Below are 25,117 nucleotides of genomic sequence, written 5' to 3'. Positions count from 1 at the left end.
TATCAATATTTTCTACTTTGCTTGAAGAGTTGAAACCTTACTTCCATGTCACTGCTTTTAAATAACACTGTCTTGAGCATCACATGGTGGTATAACTTTTGTTTCAATCATCAGCTATGATTTATAAAACTCATGAGGAGGATAGTTTATTGCATGTACCCATAGTTCTGCTCTTATGTTGTTTTTCCTTCCCTCCTGTTGGTCCAAGATTCCTTCTTTTGTCACTTCCTTTCTGTTTGAGAAACTTCCTTTAGCCAACCTTTAAAGGTAGGTCTGTTAGAAACAAAGTCTTTTCGTTTTCCTTAGTCTGAGAATGTTTTTATTTCCTCTTTATTCCTGAAGAATGAAGTCTCACTGAATCTAGAGTTCACAGTTTGACAGTTTTTTTCTTTCAGCATTTAAAAAATGTTGTGCCACTCCCTTCCGGCTTCCGTGGTTCCAGATAAGAAGTCAGCTGTTATCTGAATTGGTGTCCCCCTACGGGTAATGTGTCATTCCTCTCTCATTGCTTTCAGGATTTTTTGTTTTCCTTTGTTTTTAGTTTTCAGAAATGTAGATTTTTTTTTTTTTTGCAGTACACGGGCCTCTCACTGCTGTGGCCTCTCCTGTTGAGGAGCACAGGCTCCAGACGCACAGGCTCAGCAGCCATGGCTCATGGGCCCAGCTGCTCCGCGGCATCTTCCCAGACCGGGACACGAACCCGTGTCCCCTGCATCGGCAGGCAGACTCTCAACCACTGTGCCACCAGGGAAGCCCAGAAATGTAGTTTTGATGTGTCTTGGCATGCATTGCTTTGGCTGTTTATGCTGTTTGGGTTTTTCTCCACTTCTTGAATCTGTAGGTTTATGTCTTTTGCCCAATTTAGCAAGTTTCAGCCATTACTTCTTCAAAATATCTTTCAGTTCCATTCTCTCCCTCTCCTTCTGGGACTCCAATATTGACATGGAGGTTCTACTGTCATTGTGCTTGAAGCTCTATCCACTTTTTTTTTTTCAGTCTGTTTTCTCTCTGTTGCTCCGATTGGGGGGTAAATTCTATTTTCTGTTCTCAAGTTCATTGATTCTATCCTCTGTCATCTCTACTCTACTACTGAGCCCCTCCAGTGAGATTTTTATTTGTTATATTTCTCAGTTCTTTAATTTCCATTTGGTTCTTTTTCAAAACAACTTCTATTTCTTTGATGAGACTTTCATTTTTTGTTTGTTTCAAGAGAATTTGTAATTTTTTGTTGAAGCATTTTTATGATGGCTGCTTTAAAATCCTTGTCAGATAATTCCAACATCTGATTCATCCTGGTTATTGGTGTCAACTGATCATCTTTTTTCATCTCAGTTGTGGTTTTCTTGTTTCTTGGTATGATGAATGAGTTTCTATTGTATCTTGGACATCTTGGCTATTATGTTAGGAGATACCTGGGTCCTGTTTAAATCTTTTCTTTTAAAAGGAAGTCACCCTGTTTTGGTTTAGCAGGCAAGTCATAATCTACTTCTGTGGGCTGTGGTTCCATGTACAATTTAATTTTCAGAGGTTTTGTGGTGCAATTTTGATCTGTGGTGGCAGGGTTCCACCCGTCAGTGTCCCCCAGTCACTTGGTTTCCTTTGGTGGAGAAAGGAATTCTCTTGCCTACTGGGACAAAGAGCACATCCTAAGCTGGGTACCTGTGGCACGATCCTCCTTGGGGGTGCTCCCAGCTCCCGAGTGTCTCTCAGTGGGGGAGGGGAATCTCAAACCTGGTGGGCAACATGCAGATTCAAGTGGTATATTAATGCTGTTTTCTAACTCAGATAAGAAAAACTCTTTTTTATCTTAGTTTTTGGAGTAGCTTAAGGGATTCTATTCAATCTTCTAGAAAATGCATTGTGTTTTCCACCCACGCAAGGTCCCATCTCTGGTGTAGAGCGGGTGTGCACATCAGCACCTCCAGTTTATTTGACATCAGGCTTTTATCATTGTTTGGATTTATTTGTTTGTTTTTTAAAGTCTGAATGCCTTTAGGCAGGCTATGCAGTTCACCAGAGGCCCTGTGACTTGCTTATTTGTTCATTCCTCAAATATTCACTGAGTACATACTGTGTTCTAAGATCTTTTCCAGGGGGTATGACCACATACACGAACAGATCAAACAAAAACCAAAAACATCCCTCTGTTTGAGGCACTCACGTTCTAGAACACATTATGGCTTTGTGCCTGTCCACTTCCACCCATATTCTTCCATGCCTTCCTGTGGGCATCTGAGTCTGTGCCTTATTCTGAGGAAGAAATGTGAGGGTCTAGGATCTCTTTTTTAAGTTTTTTTTTTTTTTTTTTTTTTTTTACTATGGCAACTTCTTCTCTTCACTGCCCAAAATGCTGTACCACGTAAGAAAACGGCATGAAGGAGTCACCAATACATTGGTGTAATAGAAATATTTTATTTATTTATTTATTTATTTATTTATTTATTTATTTATTTTGTGTGTGTGTGTGTGTTTTTTTTTGTTTTTTTTTTTTGCGGTACGCGGGCCTCTCACCGTTGTGGCCTCTCCCGTTGCAGAGTACAGGCTCCAGACGCGCAGGCCCAGAGGCCATGGCTCACGGGCCCAGCCACTCCGCGGCATGTGGGATCTTCCCGGACCGGGGCACGAACCTGTGTCCCCTGCATCGGCTAGGCGGACTGTCAACCACTGTGCCACCAGGGAAGCCCAATAGAAATATTTTAATAAGAAAAATGCTTGGAGAGTGTTAACTTTCAAAACATTCTTGAGAAGTACTTTTTGAAGATGATGTGTTCTTGATACTGGGATGACAAAGTCAAAGGCTGTCATCCTTTCCTATTTCCTGAAGGAGAATAGTGTAAAATACCAAGGAGCAAACCTGGGCCAATGCATACCAAGAAGGTTAAATTTAGGATGACTAGAAATCTTCCATCTGGAATGGTGAGACATGGTAAACCACATTTACTCTTAGGTTGCCTAGAATTCCAGAATTAGAAAAGTCTCTTAAAGTTAGTTTTGGGAAGGATTATTTCACATAATGGGTATTAGACATTATCCCAAGCAGTTGAACCAGCTAAAGACATAAACCATATGACGAAGGTTCCCAGTAGTGTTAATGGATGAAATTCCTTTAATGGTTCATTAAAGAGACATTAAGGATGTGCCTTTCCATGTTGCCATCATGGAAGACAAAGAGTCTCCCACCCAAGTCCTTGCTGTGCACCAGTCAGAAACCCTGCTTCTGCGCATACTACAGGTCTTAACCCAGGCCGGGGGATGGCACTCACGTCCAAGTCTTAGACCAGAACAACGCCAGCACCTATTCAGATAGTGCGTCGTAGGATGGATTTCCTTTCCTAAAATCCCCTTGAATCTTCTTTCCTTTCATTAAATACTCCTGAATCATTTACTGATGAAGTTAGGATTTAGATTATATGAATCTGGATCAGGTTAAAAAAAAAAAAAAGCAGCATGGAGATGTAGTGAATTCAAATTCTGCCACTTCCCAGCTGGGTGAAGTAGACATCTCACATCTCCCTCAGATTCAGCTTCCTTTCTGCAGCCAGTGGGGTTAGAGGAGCCGCCGCCACCCCCGGCACTCACACAGAGAGCGAAGGAGGCAGCCTCTGCAAAAATGTCTTGCAAGATCGTCCACTCTTATTTGGGGGATGAACATTGGTTCTTGGTAGCTCACAGTGCAGGCTGACGTTCTTTTGTGTGTTCACAGCACTTATATACATTCTTCCCTCCACCCCCAACCCCTGCCCCCAAGCAAGAAAACGCAGCGCTTACCTGATGAGCTCAACTGTTTCTGAATACATTGTATAAGGAGATTTGGATTCCATTGGGCCCTGCTCCATTGCATTTCCACACTCAATGAATGACAAGGCTGCTTCAGCATAGTTCAGAGCCTTTCCAAACTTTTCCACCTGATCAAGAGAGTTAATACAGTGTCTTCCTTAAGAATAGTTTTTCAAACAGCATTGTCACATAATCTATACACTTTGAGAAACCCGACTTTGAAGTTCCAAACTCCTGTGAATGGAGCTGAGAGAAGAGAGAAATAGGGTAATATCTTCTCTAGGTATTTTCGCAAATTGCTACTTGCTACTGGTTTAGGGTAAGTGCGTAAATGGTTATACAGAATTATACCAAATCCACAACTGCCAATCAGAATTGTGCAGAACTTCACGGTTGCTTTAATTTCTGTTGCCCTCGTTCCAACTCCTAATGGTTTCTCAACTTCGCTCCTTGGTCCTCACTGCTGTGCTAAATATATATCTACGTTCATAGGCCTGACTCCATGCAATAGTTTTCACACTTTTGGGCTATACTCTCACTTTGATGGTTTAAGGCCTTCCTTATTATCTTTTACACTATTTGTGACATTTACATCTCCACGCCTTCCTTTCAGTATGTATTTTTTAGTTGTTTCGTTAGCAGTTAGAACGTCACCCTAAGCGGGAGGGTGAGGAGAGAAAGGGAGAGGAGGTAGAGCTCAAGGCATGATTTCAGCTTGAAGGACACAACGTTGAAAATTAATTAAAAAAAAGACCTTTTGGGATTATAGGAGGTCCCTAAATTTATGTTAATCTTTACCCGTATCAGTGAGGATAACCAAGAATCAGCTTTACGTTCTTAGGTTCTCATAAATCTAAACGCACACATCAGGTTCATGCATGGTTCCGTGTATTCTTCCCCTCGGTGGATTGTGACACATTCTAAATTTGAATTGCATCATCTCCGCAGTTTTCAAACATTCCTTCATCAATCAAAACAGAATTACACAGATACTCTTAACTACTGATCTAAGTCTTGCCTCTTAAAAAACCTCTCATTATTCATGACACCTCAGGAAAGGGAAATGTAGAGCAGAATTCTCCTGCATTAGCAAGTCAAAATTTTAAACAGCTTATAACCCTAAGAGGCTATAGAGCAATATTTCTTGGCAGTGCTTTCAGATTAAGGAAGTCATTTCTTTCAATAAGTATTTGCTGAAGCACCTGATTCTGTGTGGTCTGTACTTGACACACAAAAGCTCCTTCCAGGAACATATATTTGCAGGGAAAAAATGTGCACTCACAAGATAGCTCAAAGTGCAAGGTAGTCTGTGATTAACTAACCGAATGCAAAGCAAGGAGTCCCATGCCAGAGAGAGGGCAGGAAGGGAGCAAGTGATGGGGCTACAGGGAGGCTGGGGAGGAAACTGGGAAGGAACAGTATGATCTGGCTGAATTTGGGGAGGACACTGAAGGTGTGGGTGTGCGTGAGAGTGTGAGTGTGAGGCTCTGCAGGTGCAAAGACCTGCCAGCTGGCACGAGTCAGGTGTGCTTAGAGGCGGCAGGGGGCCAACATGGCTGGAGCAGAGTATCGCTGGGAAAGGCCAGGTTGGGCAAGATGACACTGACTGAGGAAGCCTGGTAAACACTGGATGATTCAGGCAGGAAATTTCATTCTGCTTTAGAATTCAATGTGACCACGCATCGGTTCCTTCGGGTGACCAGAACTCTGCATCAGACTGTGGGACTGTGATGACAGAAACTCTACCTCCTATTCCCTTCTGTATTTTCTGACACCCCCTGGTTATTTCTCTGTACATCAGTGGACCTAGGCAGTTAGCTTCATATAAATGCATGCTTGGTGGGCAAAATCAGTAGCATTGGGGGGTGGGGTACAGTTATGGCTTAGGCATCTTCAACCCTGGAATAATACTCTGAAGGTCATTTGAAATGCCTTATTCGCCTCCAGCACCCTGATTTCACTTATGAGCACTGGAGGGGAGCAGAACTAGAATTACTGGATAGGAAAGACTCCCTTTGGATGAGCTCTTCTGACAGAACAACCACATGATCTCTTTTAGAAAAAACCAGAAGTGTTCTAACTCTTGCCTGAAGGCTTTAAGCTTTCTCAAATAAATTATCCAAGTCAGAAAAGTTACTCTCTGAAAACATCAAATCATACAACTTCAGGGTCTTATGTGCAGTGAAACAGTTTCTGGATTGTCCAGATTCATAGGAAAAATTCATTCTGGCAGGTACATATGAAGAACGTAAGTCTTTTTGAAAAGGGATTTGATCCTGGGACCAAGCCAAGCGTTGGCCAGGCTAACAAGGGAGAAATACGCAAACTTGGGTGTTTTCTTTTTAAGGAAAAAAACTATTACCACCCACTGACTCCATTGCCTCTGGTTCCTATTCAAACTTTAGGTCTAAACTGAAATATTAGTTTATCCAGGGCTTCCTCCCAGTCAGACATTATTGGTTGAGGTCATAATTTATTGGGCGATGAGCACTGGATTATATAAACATTTTTGCCTTTAACAGACCCAGCCATCCTTGTAATAGATTTTATAATGACCCTAGCTATGTTGCCCCAGTGATGAAGCTGTGGTACAAACGTCATTTGGAGGAAAGGATCTGGAGAGAAAAGGTCTTACCATTGCATCTGCTTTATGCTTCATTCGCTTAGCTTCTTGCATAAAATAATCTGCACTGCGTGGCCTACGAGGAGAGGGTGATATGAAACGTCATTACCGTGCAAGTGCAAGATCTTTGGAAAATATTCTTTCCTTTGCTCACACTTGAAGCACAATTTCAAGACTCTTCTTAAGACGGAATCAAGTATTTTTCTTTTCTTTTGCATTTCCGAACTACTATAGCCTATATGTAAAAGACTACTATTATATTTCTCTTAAGTTAGCAATCCAAAACACACTCAACATATGCAAATAAATATATACATTTACAGTGATTTTTAACATGGATCCCCAGTACCTAATTTGCGAATCAGATTTTTTATTGCACGGTTAAGAAAACAAGTGCAAAATCTTATTTCACAGGTTAGTTACACAAAACAATCCCTTTTTAATGTAAAGATGGCAAAGGTATCTCATAATAATTGTATGGATATGTACAGGTGAGTATATTTCTGTACCCTTATGAAAATCAGTGTTGTTTGTATGCATAAATGGTACCCAAAGTTGCTTGTATCTCTATATCTAATTATTTTAAAGCTTTGCAATGAAAAATGAAAAGAGGTGCTGTTGCATGATTACATTCCAGTTGTAATAAAGTTAATTGTAAAATGATGTCTTCCTTGTCACAATGCAAACATGGCATGTATTCTCTCTAGTTCTGATGAACTGGCTGGTAAACATTAACACCAGACATGGGCATTATTAAAACAATAACCCTGGCCAGCGCTGACTCTGCTGGGAGATGAAGGGAATTCATCCAGAGATGGATCTGAGTGTGTGACATGACCCCAAGTTACACTAAACTACTCATCAGACAGTAACTTTAAATGCTTCATTGGATAGATTTTTTTAAATCTACGTACTTTAGGTACCATCAGCATAAACTTGTTTTGCATTATGGGTCTTTATATAATCAGTAAACTTGACCTATTCATGTACACACCATAAGCCAGGACCCCCTGAATGGGAGATAAGATGTAAGTAGCAATATTAATCATGAACTGTTTAACCTATTTAATACACTTATTTTGAACTGCCTTCTTTCAGCTAAGGCATCTTTTCCCCAATGCAGTATTAGGTAGTCAGAGCGTCCTTTTATCCTAACGGGTCAAAAGGCTTAGAAAAATCACACATACCATGTCAATGACATTATCATCCAAAACTATAATCCTCAGCTGAATGGTTTTAATCAATCAATCAAACAAATAAACAAACCAGGATCAAAGCAAATACTTAATTTTGAGTCACAAATCACAGAAGCAAGAAAAAGACCTTGGTTTTCTGTCTCTTCTTCCGCATAAAATATTGTCAGTACTGTGGAACATGCTGGGAATTTTTAACTTTTCCAACAAAGAAATGAGGAACATGGCTGCAGGATTTCCCTAATGTGCATAATGAAACTCTGTTTCTCGATCATGAGCCCTTCACCATTTTTCCTGCCATGCAGGCCTGGACTCTTTCATTCATCATGATGGGTCTTCATTGGTGGGTGAGGCCTGAGGTTTCCTTCAAAGGAAGGCCCTGCTCTGACCGGCTCTTCTTGTTCTAGTTTATTTCCTCAACGTTCACGCTTCTTCCATTTGAAGGGCGTTTTAGTTGACTTTCACGATGGTTTATTCTTCTCTGTCCACATATTGACCTTTGAACACATACTGGCTATCTGTGGGGTCTTTGATGCCGACTGTGGCAAATTACATTATTTTTGTTCTTGTTTTTGTTGTTTAATGGACTGACTTAATTTTTCTGAGCAGTTGTAGGCTCCGAGCAAAATGAAGTGGAAAGTACGAAAAGTTCCTGTGTACCTCGTGCTTCTGCACGTGCACAACCTCCCTCACTACCAACATCCCCACCAGAGCAGCACATCTGTTACAATCAATAAACCGAAACTGACATATCGTCATCACCCAAAGTCCACAGTTTACATCTGGGTTCACTCTTGGCGTTGCACATTCTGTGAGTTTTGAGAAATGTATAATGACACGTATCCACCATTATAGTATCATACAGAAGAGTTTCATGCCTTAAAAATCCTCTGCAATATCTTTCGTTTGTCCTTTTGCTGAATGCCCCAAAGCAGAAGACCAGACCTACCTCTGCCCAAACCCAGATCTGACTCCTGAACTTCAGATGGGGTCCTGGAGCCTATTTGTTCAGGACAAGAGTTCAGGCATCTCCATCCATCTCTCCCCCAGTTATCAAATGGTATGAATGCTCCCTTGTAAACATCCCTTTCTTTCTCCAGTGACCATATCCACCAAGTCTAGGCTTTCATCACCTCTCCTGGCCTCTAGTTTCACACCCATCCAATCTATTCTGAGCTTTAAGCCTTGACCAATGCTTGTAAAACGTGGCTTTCATTATATCACCATCCTACTCATAGATCTAAAATCCATCTCCAGGGCCTATGAATTCCAATCGCAGTTCAGGTCTCCAATCATCTTGCCTAACCCTCTTAACCGTACCACTTACTCACCAAGTCCCTCAACCACAGCCAGAGAGGTGTCCTCACTGTCTGGTTGACATGCCATGGCTGTCTTAGAAGCTCTGCTCATCCTCTCCGTTCTTCCTGGAACACTCACCTCTCTGCTCATTCATCAAGTGCTTATGATGAGCCAGATGTTACCTGTCCCTCAAATTCTTGGGCCGTACGGCCTTCTTGGTCATTTTGGTCATGATCAGCTACGTCTTTCCTGATCTCAGATACCACCTCTTGCTTACACTTCACTTCCAGGCATTTCATTACCTTCTGCTGTCCTGGGCTACAGTCACTGCATGTATGCAAACTTTGCAGCTGGACCATTTTCAGCGGGGGCTCTGTTGTAGACCTCTTTGATCTTCCCCACCTTGTAGTTTTAGGTACATGGTAGAAGAGAAATGAACCCCCCCCCTTGCATTCATATTTTGAGTTTCAAAGAGAGAGAGACAGGGTTGACTTCTGATGGGGTGCAGCCTCGAAGGCAATGAGCCAGAGAACATCTCCATGGCAACCTGAAATTCTCCACATCATTATCTGTCCCACACTCCAGTATAGGAATTTGGTCGTTTTTCTCTTGCCCTGTTTTTTGTAGACCTCGTCACTAACGGATCATCATTTTTTCAAATGCATTTCATTCTCACGAACGAATTACTTTGGTAATAAGCAAAGGCATCTGTTAGCCTTCCTAGTTACCCCTGGGGTGGCAGTGCCACCTAATTCCTAATACGGGTACCTTAATCAATGCTGTTTTTATCTGCAGCATGTAAGTGTATCCTTTAAACCTGAGATGGAGGCTGAGTCACAAACTCTCACAATGGTGTAGGTGGATAAGTAACACATCTATTTTCTGACTACATCACAGCAGCTACAACATTAACCTGAGATGCTGAAGAAATGTACTATCAGGGCCTGTTTAGGATCGCATAAGAATTCTCATCTTTGCATCTAATGGAGGGCTTATTACACTGAGTCACTGAAGATTGCTTGATGATGGGCCCATTTGTTTTCCTTTCAGGTGATTTCTAGAGCCACACTCCTAGATCAGATCATTATAAAGGCAATGGGATGATGGGATGTCACCCAGATGGTCCGGCAAGGCAGTGGACACGTGCTGTCATGAAGGCATCACTCCGACAGTGACTTTCAAGTCAGCAGGAAAGTGAAGCTGCCGTCACCATTGTGGCAGTGACAGAATATGACATGGCACAGGCACTAAAATGAATCTAATGATCGCAGCGTTCAAACTCATTTTTCATTGAATCTCCTTTCTTTTCTTTCACATGGAAAACCTAGAGTTTTGCTTTTCATTGTGATCATAAGGTTCTTCACACCGTTTCTCACAGCGATGGTATTTGATGATGATACGTGAGCAACCCTAAGAAAAGTACAGTTCAACATCATGCATGTAACTAACCGTGTCTCTGGGGCTCTTCAGAAGCTGGGCTCGAGTGATCCAAACGCCAAAGCCGAGCCCTGTGTATCTTTGTTATAAGAGCTCTTGGCAGCAAAAAAAATGGGAGCACTTGATCCAGAGGGGGTGCGCCCTCCTCACCTCTCATTGCCCCCACCTACACGCGAGCCACCTTAGTTCTAAGCAGCGGCGGGGGCTGAGCTACCCTAAAATTTCTTCTGGCACCAGCGTATTAGAGCAACCTCGCTCTTTGTTCTCCTTTGTGGCTGCGATGGAGTTGAACGCCCTCCCACGGAGAGGCTGGCGGGCTGCTTTCTGTGATTCCTACCTCTGTGAAATGCACCTCCTCAGCAAAACCAGCCTGTTTTGTGAAAACTGGCAGAGATGGCGAACTCAACGTGTCTGAACAAACGGGTTCCTTGGCAGAGCCGAAGTGGGGATCATTTTCTCAGGGAAGTTGAAATCCAAATCAGACCACTAGGCAACTGCAGACCAAATGAATTCGTCATCTGATAGCCTGTCAGCCTGTCATTTAATAAGTCCCCGAGGTGTGACTGTGGCCCAGGCTGTGAGGTACTTTCTTGACCAAGAAGAACGCGTAAGAAGTGAGGTAATTGTTTTTCACGCACTGAGTAAGTGGGTGCTGCCGATGAGGGCACTGCACAGCCAGGGACCCCGGTGCTGCCGCTGGCTTTATGAGTGCTTTCCGAAGGAAGCAGGAAGACTGCTTTCGGCAGCAAGGATTCAAATGCAGCTTTTGTTTCTACGCCCTTGATGTTGGCTGGGACCCCCGAGTCCCTGGCTTCTCAGAAGCATAAGCAATCACTCATTGTGTCTCCTACAGGCCACAGGCTCTTGCAGGTGACTCCTCCCTTGGCCACACATAGAAAACGGCGTGTGCTTTCCAGGACACACAGGCTAAATGGCAGGTTTTTGTCACCTGAGCATAAGCAACTTTCTCTCGAAAGGGAAACACATCAATTTGATTGTTGTTCTTCTCTGGGTGTGATATTTAACAAATGAATTTATTCACAAAACAGAAACAGACTCACAGACTTAGAAAACAAACTTATGGTTACCAAAGGGGAAAGGCGGGGGCAGGGATAAATTAGGAGCTTGGGATTAACATATACACACTCCTATATATACAATATATAATCAATAAGGACCTACTATATAGCACAGGGGACTCTACTCATTACTCTGTAATAACCTACATGGGAAAAGAATCTGAAAAAGGATATATGAATATGTATAACTAAATCACTTTGCTGTACACCTGAAACTAACACAACATTGTAAACCAACTATATTCCAACATAAAATCAAAAATTAAAAAAGGGCTTCCCTGGTGGTGCAGTGGTTAAGAATCCGCCTGCCGATGCAGGGGACATGGGTTCGAGCCCTGGTCCGGGAAGATGCCACATGCCACAGAGCAGCTAAGCTCATGCGCCACAACTACTGAGCCTGTGCTCTAGAGCCCGCGAGCCACAGCTACTGAAGCCCGTGTGCCTAGAGCCCATGCTCCGCGACAAGAGAAGCCACCGCAATGAGAAGCCCACGCACCGCAAGGAAGAGTAGCCCCTGTTTGCCGCAACTAGAGGAAGCCCGCACGCAGCAACAAAGACCCAACGCAACCAAAGATAAATACATAAAATAAAATAAACCATGATAACTGTAGAAAAACGACTGATAAAAAAAAAATTAATCAAAAGAGATAAAATCATTTGACAAGCCCTTAAAATGATCAGAGAGCTCAGATTTCAATCAGGGAGATCTAAAAGGCCTTGTCCCCAGCTCCTGCCCTCCCAACACCCCCAGCCAAGTCCTCTTTTTCCCCTTTCTTTCTGTTTTGGTTAGAAAAAAATAAAAACCTGGCTGAGAGGGGTTCATAAGTGAAAAAATTCCATATGAAGAACAGAAAGGCACATGAATGGTGTATCAGGAAAGGTGGGGTCCAGCTTTGAAGCAACTGGGAAGGGGAGCCCCTCGGGAGAGGAAGAACGGCCACAGCAGGTCCACCGTGGGCGCCTTGCCTCGACGTAACATCACCTACTCAAGGATTGCAGTTGGTGTCCTCTCACTCCATCATCTGGCCTTTCACATACAGGAATCTTCCACCCTCCATAAAATTAAAACGCTTTTAGCTATGAGGCGGCTGAGCATATCACAAATGCCGACTCCCTCTTCCTGCCCTGCCAGCCACATCTCCCAGGCCAGGGCTTCAGCACCGCGTGGCTAGGGAGTCTCTTCTCGCGTAGGGAGGTTTAAGTAGTTGGGTTCCTGGTACTGGTGCCACGGGGACAGATGGGACGTTTGGTGGTGTGGCTGAATGTGACGATCATGACTGACTCTTCCTTGTGAAATGTGGGCAAGAGACTGCACATCCTTCTGGAAACAGCAGGCAGGGCTGGCACCCGGGGTTCTCTGGCTCCCCGGCACAGCAATATGGCGCGTGGGAAGAGAGGCCAAGCATTTCACCACTCAGCTCTGCTCTGACGTCTGTACTGAGGACTTCGTGACACAATTGTTCCCTGGATTTTCCAGCGCCAAGAACTCCCCTGTCACTAATTATGACACCAAGTAACTTACAGCTCATGGCTCTGCACTAATAAGATCCGTTTCTAGGCTTTGAGTTGAATCAAGTGCTGTCACTCATGGACATAAATCCTTACAGATTTTTTTTAAACAGAAGTTTGGTAATTACACCAGTGTCACCTTAAAATCAGGGCTCTCGAGGAGAGAAAGTGGAGCACGGCTAAACATCAGGGGTGATTCTGCAGGACAGGCTGACCTGGATCACAGTTTTAAAACAAATGATTCGGTTCAGTTCCATCTACATCCTGAACGGGTAAGTGACCTAGGAAAAGGGCCTGGAAGCCCGTGAATTTAAATTGACTTGCACGTAGTAGATTCCTTACATTCACGGAAAGAGAAAGAAAAAAAGATGCAGGCATTACCCCCTGGGAATGTTATTCTAATTCAGCTGGGGCCATTCAACGGTTGTTATTTGAGTGCCCACTGGATTCGGGTGGCTGTTGTCTGAATCTCATGTTCATTCAACCGTTAACGAGTATTTGTAATACAAAAGGATGAGTTTACTTTTTTTAAAAAAGCTACGTGATGTGGCTTTAAAAGTCACGTGACAGGATGGCATCTGTTACTCACTGGAGCGCTATAACTGGATTTCCATCAACTCTAAATCATTCCGCTGCTAATTCTCTAGTTCTTTCTTTCCTTCTGGTGGCCTCTCTTTGGTCATGTCACTGCCTGTTGACACCTCTAGTGAGGAGAAGTCAAGGAAAATGGCAGGAGCCAGGTCATGGTCCTTGAGGCTGGTGCAGAGCAGAGAGGTAGCAGGAGGCGGCCAAGGTTGTGGTCCCGGGGAAGCTTCCTGGAGAGGCCACCCATATGCCTCCATCTTCCCTCAATTAATAACTGAGAATGAATCAATCACATACCCTTGTTCCTACCACTGGACCTCAGGACACACCAACTGAACCTGGGAGACACTTTACATACTTTTAGGTGACTTCCTAGCCCAGTGATCTCTTTATTATTATTATTTTTAAAAATTTATTTATTTATTTGGTTGCACCGGTCTTAGTTGTGGCAGGTGGGCTCCTCAGTTGTGGCATGTGAACTCAAAGTTGCGGCATGCATGTGGGATCTAGTTCCCTGACCAGGGATCAAACCTGGGCCCTCTGCATTGGGAGCGTGGAGTCTTAACCACTGTGCCCCCAGGGAAGTCCCCCCAGTGATCTCTTCACGGACATATTTTTATTGTTCCAATGAAGAGACAATGCCTGTTTTTGCTTTTCAAGCTTGAAGAATCTTCCCACGACTTTCTCAGTTCAGCAGTTAAGCGGCTGTTGGAGTTGCATGTTTCTCTTACTGTCATGGATTTCAAATCAATTGGGACACGTGGCAACTGGAAGATGTCTCTCTCTATATATGATGGATATGAAAGAGTGCTTTTTTATTCTATTGTACCCTTATCCATAAAGGGAGAAACACTGTATTGTAGCTGCCAGCCAGAAAAATTACACACATTGCTAATGGGAAGAACGAATGATAACAGCCTCTTGGTTGATACAAATAGGGACAAAATTATATTAGCTGCAGTCCCAGCAGACTGAGAAACATTGCCTCTTGTAAACAGTCCAAGACACTGCAGGTAGAAGTAGGACCATTTAGTTGTTGCTGTTTCAAACTTAGCTTTCTGGTCCATACACTGGGAAATTCCTTACATTTTAATTTCCCATATATGTGTGTGTTTAAACACCATGCCCTTGATACATTTGATGCTTTGGGTACCTTACTGTCAAATGCACGTGTGTTTGTTCATGTTGTAGATTATGACTGCTTCTCCTTTTTTTTTTGCTCCCTGAGTCCAGATCTTTTATAATACCTGCAACTTTCTTTTTCCTTTTAAATTTATTTTTTATTGGGCTTCCCTGGTGGCGCAGTGGTTGAGAGTCCGCCTGCCGATGCAGGGGACACGGGTTCGTGTCCCGGTTCGGGAAGATCCCACATGCCGTGGAGCGGCTGGGCCCGTGAGCCATGGCCGCTGAGCCTGCGCGTCCGGAGCCTGTACTCCGCAACGGGAAAGGCCACAACAGTGAGAGGCCCACGTACCACCAAAAAAAAAATTTTATTGAAGTATAGTGGATTTACAATGTTGTATTAATTTCTGCCGTACAGCAAAGTGACTCAGTTATACACACATATATATACATATATATATATATATATATATACATTCTTATTTATATTCTTTTCCATTATGGTTTATCTCAGGACACTGAATATAGTCCCCTGTGCTATACAGTAGGACCTTCTTGTTTATCCATTCTATACATAATAGTTTGCATCTACTAACCCCAAACCCCCAGTCCATCCCTCCCCATCTGCAAGCTTCTTGAGATGAATAAGGGCAGTTTTGGGACTGGTAAAAATGACAGGTGGGCTTTGAATGATGTCTAAAGCCCCGTTTCCATTCTTATAAAGACTTGATTTGTAAGATAAGTATAATTGTTTTTAATTCCTCAAAGAACTGGGTTGCAACCTAAACGATATGGAGGCTGACCCATCCATATAACTACTTTGTCTTCAATTTGCTTCTTAATATTAGGAAGAGCATCTTTAATTAAGATGAAAATCAAAAAGATTCCTATATCTTCTGAATGCAAATTTCCACAATGTCATTAAACACGATTCTAATCTCCTGTTTTTGCAAACGGTTAAAGCTCCCTTGAACAATTTACACCACCAAACCCTAATTATATATGGAGTTGACTGCCTGATTGTACTCCCATTACACGCCCCCCACCCCGGGGATTAATTACCACCTCCCTTGATGCCCAGGGCAGCGGGCAAGGAGGGGAAGGGGAGGTGCTGAGGGTCAGGAGAGAGCATGCTTGGGGTTGAGTGCAGCTGCGGCAGCCACGGGAAGAGGAGAAAAACACACGTCCTCCTGGGCCACCCTTACACTTTGGTAAAACCAATTATCTGGGAACGTGTTCAATAAAGAAACAAAATAATGTGGATTTGGCTTTGAACCCTCAAAGTCTGTGCCCTAAATAACTTAATGAAGTCCAAGCAGGGCTTGAGGGCTACAACTCGGTATTCATTTTTTTTTTTTTTGGGGGGGTACGCGGGCCTCTCACTGCTGTGGCCTCTCCCGTTGTGGAGCACAGGCTCCGGACGCGCAGGCTCAGCGGCCATGGCTCACGGGCCCAGCCGCTCCGCGGCATGTGGGATCCTCCCGGACCGGGGCACGAACCCGTATCCCCTGCATCGGCAGGCAGACTCTCAACCACTGCGCCACCAGGGGAGCCCTAACTCGGTATTCTTGCTTCTTGGAGGTGAACCAACTGATCGTGCCTATACTCTGAGTGAAGATAGGATTGGAAAGTAGGATGGGAGGGAGATGAGGGTGGAAGAGTCATCACCACCGCGCCGAGCTTTCACTTCTCAGGTGGTCACGCTCAGGAGAGACCATCTCACTGGATCTCAGATGAGCCTGTCATGACAGTCACTTTTTCCGATTAGGAAGCTGGGACTCAGAGACATTTAGCACCATTTTATTTTCTGACTCTGGGTGAGGGTCGTGGCTTACAGTCTGTCCCCTCAGCCAGACTGTCAACAGTCAGAGAGCAGGGTGTCCTCTCACTGTTGCCCGCTGCTCCACGCCGGGATTTAAGGGCGTGCCTCAAACACACACACACTGCACGCTTGGTGAACGGCTCAAGTTGAAAGGAGGATTCAAGGCGAACTCTTGAAACCATACCTGCTGCCTTCCAGGCTTGTCCTTGACACATATTTTTTCCCCAAGAGCCTAAATAATTTTCAGTATCATTTTATCATTTCTCATTTGTCATTTTCAGCATCTCCAGAGCATTCCAGGATGTTAATTTATTCCTTTTCTTTTGTTTCTCCTCCTCTTAAATCGATGCCGGGAACGGAACTAATACTTGGGTTTCAGTGTTAGGACTGGGAGATGGATGACAGGATATTTTCTCCTGGATAAGAACTGTTTACACTTTTATAAAGACTACAGCATTTTAGAGGAAAAAAAAAAAGCTTTCAGGAGTGAATCACTATTATTCTTTGCCTGTTATAATTTACAAAAACAAAAAATGCTTCTCCTTCTGGCAGCATACAACCCCAAATACAGGGACTTAGAAATATGACTCATTGATGCCATTTAGTTTAGTTTTCTGACATCCTGGAGGCAGCCCTGTTAGCCCTGGTTGTTCTATTCACTCAGAAGTCTCCCAGGACTCAGGGGTACACTTGGAGTGAAGCTGCAATTCCCTTCGAGAGGGTGACGTTTAACAGATGAGATCACATGACAGAAATGGCCACCCTGTGAATCAGACGCATATTAAACCATCTCCCTGCTCCCACCGATCTGGCCCTCACCGTACCAACCAAGGGTCCACACTTACATGTCATCGAAGATGAGTTTCTGCCTCTTGCAGTCCCTGTGGCCGTTGGAGCCTGGAGACCATGGCTCTGTCTGTGGCCGTGACTTGTGGAGAACGTTTTCGGAATTGCTGTGAGCCGCTTTCTAAACAACAAACAAACACACCTGTATTTGAGAAACTGGCCACCTGGCTGAAGGAGCAACCTGTTAGAATCGCTTGTGTTCTGTGTTCTAGGTTAGAGCTGATGGTGCTTTCCTCGTTGAAATAAAGAAGAAGAAATACTTGCACTGCAGGTCTCAAGCTGGAGGCTTTTACATACGTGGTCAAATGCCATTCCCAGGACATCAAAAGGGCACTCTCTTGGGCTTCCCTGGTGGCGCAGTGGTTGAGAGTCCGCCTGCTGATGCAGGGGACGCGGGTTCGTGCCCCGGTCCGGGAAGATCCCACATGCCGCGGAGCGGCTGGGCCCGTGAGCCACGGCCGCTGAGCCTTCGCGTCCGGAGCCTGTGCTCCACGACGGGAGAGGCCACAACAGTGAGAGGCCCGCGTACCGCAAAAAAAAAAAAAGGAATCTCAGTGTGCCCACTCCCGCAGATCCAGATCTTGAACTCGCCCAAGCTCAGATGGCTATTGTGGGTGGAGGCTGGGGGCTTAGGATTCAGGCTCCTACGCTTCCCAGTTGGCTAGACCCATGGTTGTCCAAATGGACTGCATCAGAATCACCATTAACACACAGCCAGCTGGGCCTCACCGCCAGCATCTCTCACTCAGTACGTCTGGGGAAGAGCCTGACAACATGCATTGCTAACAAGTTCCAGGTGATGCTGGTCCAGGAGCCAAGCTCTCAGAACCACTGAGCTATAATCATCCCTCACAAAAGAGGTCATTCAGGTCACAATTGACGGGTTCTCATCAGCTGTCTGTGAAGAACAGGGAGAGCCAAAGGGAATCACTAGAAATTATTTAAGATGTGTTTTAAGAAGGAACACTCTGGATCTGGGGAAAAATGGAAACACCCTTTGTCCTGGAGATGCGGACATTATAGAGAGCACCTACTGTGTGCTGACGTCTGGATAATAAAACACCCCGGTTTTAGTTAGGAGATTCAAATGGATTCCTCTGAAGTAATTAAGGTGGAGTGTATATCAATGCTTCTTTAAATATGGACCGATTTTATGCGTAGACCAAGCCTCTTTGTTACAGAGAGCCTCCAGGACTCTGGGCGTTTCCTTTCTGGCATGCAGGGTAGTAAATGACGGATGTGTGTGAGCCCTGCTCTAGGTGGCTCTCCCCAGCTAGACTGTAAGCTATCCTGCAGGCAGAGACTGAACCCTTTAGATCATCAGTGCATCTCTGTTATGTAGCAAAGTGCCTGGGACACAATAAATACTTCCTTGATAAACACCCGCTCAGTGAAAAGAATGCCTCAATAAAGTCTATCATGGTTTTACGATTCTCTGCATATCATAGTTGCTTGTGATTGAAGGATCTAGAGGCAAAGAAAAGTTGTGTTTGGTTTAAAATTGGAATCGTTAGCTTTTTGTTTTTTCTAATATGGTCTTCTCAGATTCGTGTATCCTAGAACCAAAGATAATTGCTCCCAAATGAGGGTGCATGAAGGGGTTAATTTCCTGATGGTTCCGTAAGATTTAGGCTCTTGCTGGACCATCTACTGACTCTTTTTGCCTCTTTAATTCATGGGATAAAGCATGACATGCTGCCTCCCCCCACTTTCTTTGCAGAGTCCTATCGCCAAGTCTCATTTCTCCCTGCCTCACAAAGCCCCACTGGTTTTGAGAGGCACGGGGTGGGGGGGAGAGTTTGGAATTAAATAATGTACCTGGAGGATGCACGGTCCAGGGCCGCCCGCTGTTAGATGGAGGGTGGCAGGAAAGAGGAACTTACATGCAGTGTTAGCTGCACAGGTGTCCACGGGGGTTGGGTTCTTTAGGCGGTACTGCCTCATTGAAATCTTACACCACCGTTTTGCAAATGAAAACAGGCTCAAGAGATTAAGCAACCGGCCCAAGGTCACACGGTGACTAAGCTATGAGGCTAGAGGGGAACCCAGGTTCCCAGGGGAATACAGCGTGTTGGAATCACCCTTGACAAAGTCACTGGAAGAGGGGTGGTGGCAGCTGTCCCACCCTGGTCACCACACTGGTCACTGAGGGCAGCGGGAAGCCCTTCAACTTTGGCCTTGGGCTCCAATCCTGGATTCAGCTCTGCCCCAGGGCAAGAAATCTTTTCCAGTAGAAAGACTGGTTGGTCCAAAACTCCCAATTTACTTTGTCCTGGGAGAGTTACGTTAGGGCTAATTCTTTTCAGGATGGGAAATGAAGTCCTCCAAAGAGTGTTCCTAAGCAGAAGAGGCTGAAAATGCCTCCTCCGTTTCTTCGGCAGCTGCCTGTGCGAGAGGCGAAGAGCAGCTGCTTTGCCAGGGCTTCCCAGACCAGCCTTTAGGGCTGCTTTGCGGGACCTCACTGCTCACCACGTATCAATGTGATCTTCCTCGACCAGGACAGGCTCCCATCGGTAATCTACCCGTTGGACCAAATGGAGGTATGATGCTACCGCAGCCAGGCATCCCACAGCAACGAGGAATGAGACCCCCAATGCCGCCTCATGGTCAGTACGGCGGCCATCCTCAAGGCGTGCCAGGTTACCTTCCTGGTGCTACGCTGCCATGTGGGCAGGGACCGCCAGTGGGGCCCCCTTACCAAGGTGGGCCTCCTCGACCTCCTGCAATGTCGCAAGGTGGGTGTCACTGATCTTAGGTCATCCAGTCTAATACGTTTGGAGATTAAACCTTTTCTCAGCTTGTGCTGTTTATACAGCCAAGCTTTCTGTCAATAAGGCCTCCTTGTGACTTGAACAAACATTATCCTCCCACATACCAGAAACTATCGGACATTTATTTTACCTGGGAACATTTATTTGGAATAATAAAGCAGGAACTTCTCCTGAAGTTGCAATTTAAAAAGCCTGTGTTTGGACTGTGCTGGGCTAGAGGCAGAGCAGAGGGGCGTGCTCATTTTCACTCCTGTTTTATCTGGGGCAGAAGAGCATCAACGTACCGTGAGGTCTCCACCATGGGTCTGCAGCTGGTTCTCAGCCTTATGCTTTTTGCTGGACGAGGCGGAGGTGAACAAACCGTTGCTGTTGGATCTGCTGGGGGACGTCAGGTCCTCGCCGGGGTATTTGTGTTTAGATGCGTCGGAGAGGGGTGAAGTGGGTGAGCGGAGCATTTTTTCATTTTTATTTATTGGGATTGCCAAGCTGTAAACGGAAATCACAGTAATGGAAGGTCACCCACTCAGCGCATGGCAAGGTAAATGTTTTATATGTGACCCTCCCACTTAAAACCTGCTGGTAGGAAGACGTTTATGGGGAATTATCATGCCAGGAAACGATTTTATGGCATTAGGACCGTAACGAACAATAAAGAAATTTCGTTCATGGTTTTCTTACTCGTCCTCCCAGAAAAAAATAGTAATCTGGAGTTAAATAACTAAGCATAATAATACCTTCATTTCCCAAGTTCTTCATCCAAGGATCTCAAAATACACAACAAACAACTTACTGTTTTCCTAACAAGTGTAAACAGCAGGTAACGGGAAACTCAAATTATACACAAGATCTCCACTTCCAAAAGGACTTTTGCTAACACCTGAGCTTGTACTAATTATTATATGGAGAATAACAGAATCACAGAATAACCAAGCATGAACCCACCTTCTAATTGTTAGGTAGCCAGGCATGGATCAGAATAAACAAAGAATAGAAGACTGTCATTAGAAATGACATTTTCTGATTCCTAGCTCCTTATTTTACCTTCCAAACTATTGTCTATGCCTGAATATAAATCCCCCCACACGCCGCCAAAGACCACCAGGGAAGGGAGTCATATTTGAGTCTTTGCAACGTAGAGTATGTAGATAGGGCTCTCTCCGTTGAAACAAAAATTGGGGGAAGACACATTAGCCTCAAATAAACTCAATCATTGCTAATTTGGGATGCTTCTAGAAGTCACCTGGTAGAGTCAGTTAAAATAAATTCATTTAACAAAGATTTAGTCATTATTCCCGCAGTTGTGACTTCTTAATTGCATGTGTTGACTATCACTGCAAACAAGCCAGTAATGTCACTTTTTATTTTTAAGCAATTTCCTTAGTTGGTGGTCACAGTGTAGAAATTACAAACACAGGCCTCTAGAACAAACGAGAAGCCAAGGTTCTTAATGTTATGCAAACAGATCTGTGTTGGGAGAGAAATTTCTGATGACAGCTTTCTGGTTCAAGAAGTACTGTACATCCAACAACTTAGAAGTGAGAAGGTGTGTTCTCGAAAACTGCCTTGGACGAGTCAAAAGTGGCTCAGCCAGTGAAGATGAAAACACTGATGTTGAAGACGGATATGAACCGTCTGAATATAACTTTCTTGACATGTGAGTGAAAAAGTCTTATTTCTAAGTCTCAATTATTTTACATACTACATGATCTTAAATGTCTGCAGAAAACTAAATTATTACATTAAATATTGTCATGAACATATGACTATTTCTTCTTCATCATTATAAGTTTATCTATTCAGGTTGACCAAAGTAACTTTGAAACGTTCTTGGGATCGCATCTTTGGGATGGGCAATCACCCTATATGAAGGATTGTCTTATTACACAGGTAAAGCTTAACAGTGGTAATCACAATTCCAGAGGTACACAGGCCACCTTTCCAAGAAAAACTCAAAGCACTTTCATATGCGTAGAGTCCTTACTTAACATAAGTGAAACTATCAGAGCCAGGAGGCTCTGCCAGCAAAAACTCTAGAGCAGGAGCTCTTATCCTGGGGTCCCCGCACTTGCATGGGAAAGAAGTTGCATCTTCACTTTCCTTAACCTCTCACTGAAACTGAACATTTCCTTTAATTACGAACAAAGGCAAGAAACCACAGTGGTGGTTTAGCAGGAGTACTACTAGCAAGACCTGGGATTGTGTCACCAGTGGAAATCACAGATATTTTCATGCCTCACCAGTTGTGGCAGACATCCTGAAATATGGTTTATACTCATCACTACTAGAAATTATGGTCATTACTAGATCTGCTAGAAAGGTTATTTAAGGCATGAACAAAGAAGCACATATACAACTCTATCACACATTTAAAAAGACATTTTTGAGGGTTTCCCTGGCGGCGCAGTGGTTGAGAGGCCGCCTGCCGATGCAGGGGACGCGGGTTCGTGCCCCGGTCTGGGAGGATCCCACATGCTGCGGAGCGGCTGGGCCAGTGAGCCATGGCCACTGCGCCTGCACATCCGGAGCCTGTGCTTCGCAACGGGAGAGGCCACAGCAGTGAGAGGCCGCGTACGGCAAAAAAAAAAAAAAAAGAAAAAAAGAAATTTTTGAGCCGTATTTTCCCCATTCACATTTCCTCAATATTTTGGGATGCCATCTGCTTGGCCCAGAGGACTGTGGGCTCGGGCAGCTTGTGTGTGTTGCTCTTTCTTGCTCAGACCTTCAAGGGCTCTTGCCCTTCTTCCCAAGGTGATTCTAACACTGCAGTGGGCCTGTGCTCAGGTGCCCTCGCTCTCCAATTTCCTCTCCGGGTTTTAGTACTACTCTACATCTTCTCCTAACCTTTCAGTTTACATTTTTATGTGTTGCGCTGAAACATTAATCTCCGCTTAAAAATTCTATGTACACAGTCAGGGAGAGTGAGGAGTGTCTCAGCAGAGGATAAAGTGGTTTCTGAGCTGTGCTATTTCTAAATGGAAAGGACTTCTATGACTGATGATAAGCTGCTCACTTATAATAAATATCTGGGACCTTGCTTTGCTAGGAAGCCTTTGTCACAGAGAGGATTCAGTGCCATGTGGGTCTCTCTAGAACCCCCTGAGAGGAGGGACTGGGTGGCTGTTTTGCCTTGGAGACCCGGATCCTGTCTGTCACCGCAAATTCAGTCTACACCCAACGCCTTTAGGTGTGTCATATGGAGATTCTGCTCAAGTTTATATTTTTCATTGGTGTAATAAGCTTATTCAGTTTGTAAGTTTTCAGAGTGGAGGGTGTGTTTTTGAAAGGATAGAACTGCGTGCAACTAGTAACTGGTCTTTTGTTATAAAGAAGTACTTCCAGCGCACCTGGAGCTGTGACAAGAAGCACACGTCCAGGCATACTGGTTAGTCTTGGGTTAAACCAAGGGAAAGGAGTCTGCATGAGACAGGCTGGGACCTGGGACCCTCTGCTGCAGTGCTTGCACCTGGACAAACATCTCCTTGAGCCACAAAATACAAAGAAACTACAAGGGACTAAAAATAACTGCACGCACAGGGCAGTTGGAACAAATTACGAACAAGATACAAAAAGACCAAAAACCCAACGTCCACTTCTGAGGAGTCCGGAGCAAAAATGCAGGGTGTCAGGAGCAAAAGTAGGTTACTGCGCACGCCCCCTGCACTCAGCGCCAACAAGGGGGTGAGCAGACCTCCTAAGCCACCCCTCCAGCCTGGCCCCACCCTACCCTCACCCCATTTAAGGAATCAGCTGGCCCCGCCCTAGGAAGGAATCAGACCCCTGGCCCCACCCTACCCTCACCCCATTTAAGGAATCAGCTGGCCCCCCATCAGACAGCGTGCAAGGGAATCTGTTACTTGTCTTTGTTCCCTCGTGCTACAGCATGTGCCCCAGTAAAGCCTTGTCTGAATTTCTTGTCTGGCCTCTTATCAATTTCTATTGATGAAGGAGCCCAAGAGGCTTGGTAGGCAACATGGAGACCCAGAGCAGAGCAGTCACTCAAAAATCCGACTCTCCCCCAGTAGGCATGTGCCTCTCAGACCCAGACACGCCTCCAGCTCCCTCTGCCTTCCTGGGAGCGTGAGTACCTGTTGACGTTCACGTTGCAATGGTTTGCGGACAAAGTACTGCCGGCGGAGGCAGTGAGTCGTGAAGAGCTCTCCTTCTCTCCCTGAGCCTTCCTGATCTCCCGGCAGTCATCTTCGCTGTCACACTGCATGGGAAGAAGCAAAAGCCAGTCAGCTTTAGATTTCAAGGGATCACAGCGAGCTCCCATCGCCAACCAGCTTATCTGGGCTTCTCTGGACAACATCCCGAGCACCAATGTGGCTGCAGCACTCTCGGCCCTGGCCTGGGTTCCCCATCAGTGACTCCGCGAACAAGGAAGAAATCTGTCAGCTTACTGAGAGGAAAAAGCGTGACACAAAGATCACCACTGAACACTTCTTTACCCACAGGCAGATTCCACCCTCCAAAGAAGACCTGTTCTGGAGTTTCAGCATCCCTCCCTTTGGCGTTTCTTGGTACCCAAACAAGGCATAGCGACCTATCCTGGGCTTGATGTTGTAAGGGCAGTGCCAAGCTCGGACCTTTCTTTTGAAATTCATGGCCTCAAAGGACATTTTTATAAAACAGTAGTTTGACTGGATTCCTGTTTTCCACAATGGTATTTAACCTAGGCGTGTACTAGGGTACGAGGCACATGCACTCAACCAAATTGCATTTTTGGTGAGATCGCAGCAACACGGTACAGGCACATGTAGGGCTCTCAGCAGAGCTTTCCAGGAGACAAGCACTGGCACCAAAGATAGAGAAATTTTGACCTTCTCTCTCCAGCTGGGATTGTTACACAGCCTCTATTGCAAGGACCCCAGCAGCTCACGCCGAAACAGTGCCCCCAGTGAGGGTCCAAGCCAAAGCTCTGAACCCCCAGTTCTGGCTTCCAGGGCTCTGGCAGGGCTAGACTCTGCACCCTGGGCAGCCAGGTCTGCGGTGTCCCATCTCCAGCACCCAAAACTGAGGGCTTCACACCCCAGATACTGAGTAAAGAGTGCTGG

The 25,117-nt window shown here is 44.9% G+C and overlaps 1 protein-coding gene across 1 annotated transcript in view; it reads right to left on the bottom strand.

The window, feature by feature from the left end:
* Nucleotides 1-25,117, bottom strand: part of AFF3 (ALF transcription elongation factor 3) — a 560,353-nt gene that overhangs the window by 12,458 nt on the left and 522,778 nt on the right. The window contains exons 16-20 of the mRNA XM_067704167.1: nt 24,149-24,273; nt 20,348-20,549; nt 17,292-17,413; nt 6,413-6,476; nt 3,769-3,905 (exon numbers count right to left, since the gene is read on the bottom strand). Coding sequence (XP_067560268.1) covers nt 3,769-3,905; nt 6,413-6,476; nt 17,292-17,413; nt 20,348-20,549; nt 24,149-24,273 — 650 coding nt within the window. The remainder of the gene's footprint in view (nt 1-3,768; nt 3,906-6,412; nt 6,477-17,291; nt 17,414-20,347; nt 20,550-24,148; nt 24,274-25,117) is intronic.

Source organism: Pseudorca crassidens, chromosome 14 (assembly GCF_039906515.1).
Source record: "Pseudorca crassidens isolate mPseCra1 chromosome 14, mPseCra1.hap1, whole genome shotgun sequence".
NCBI lineage: Eukaryota > Metazoa > Chordata > Mammalia > Artiodactyla > Delphinidae > Pseudorca > Pseudorca crassidens.
This window is presented reverse-complemented; position numbering and strand designations above follow the sequence as displayed.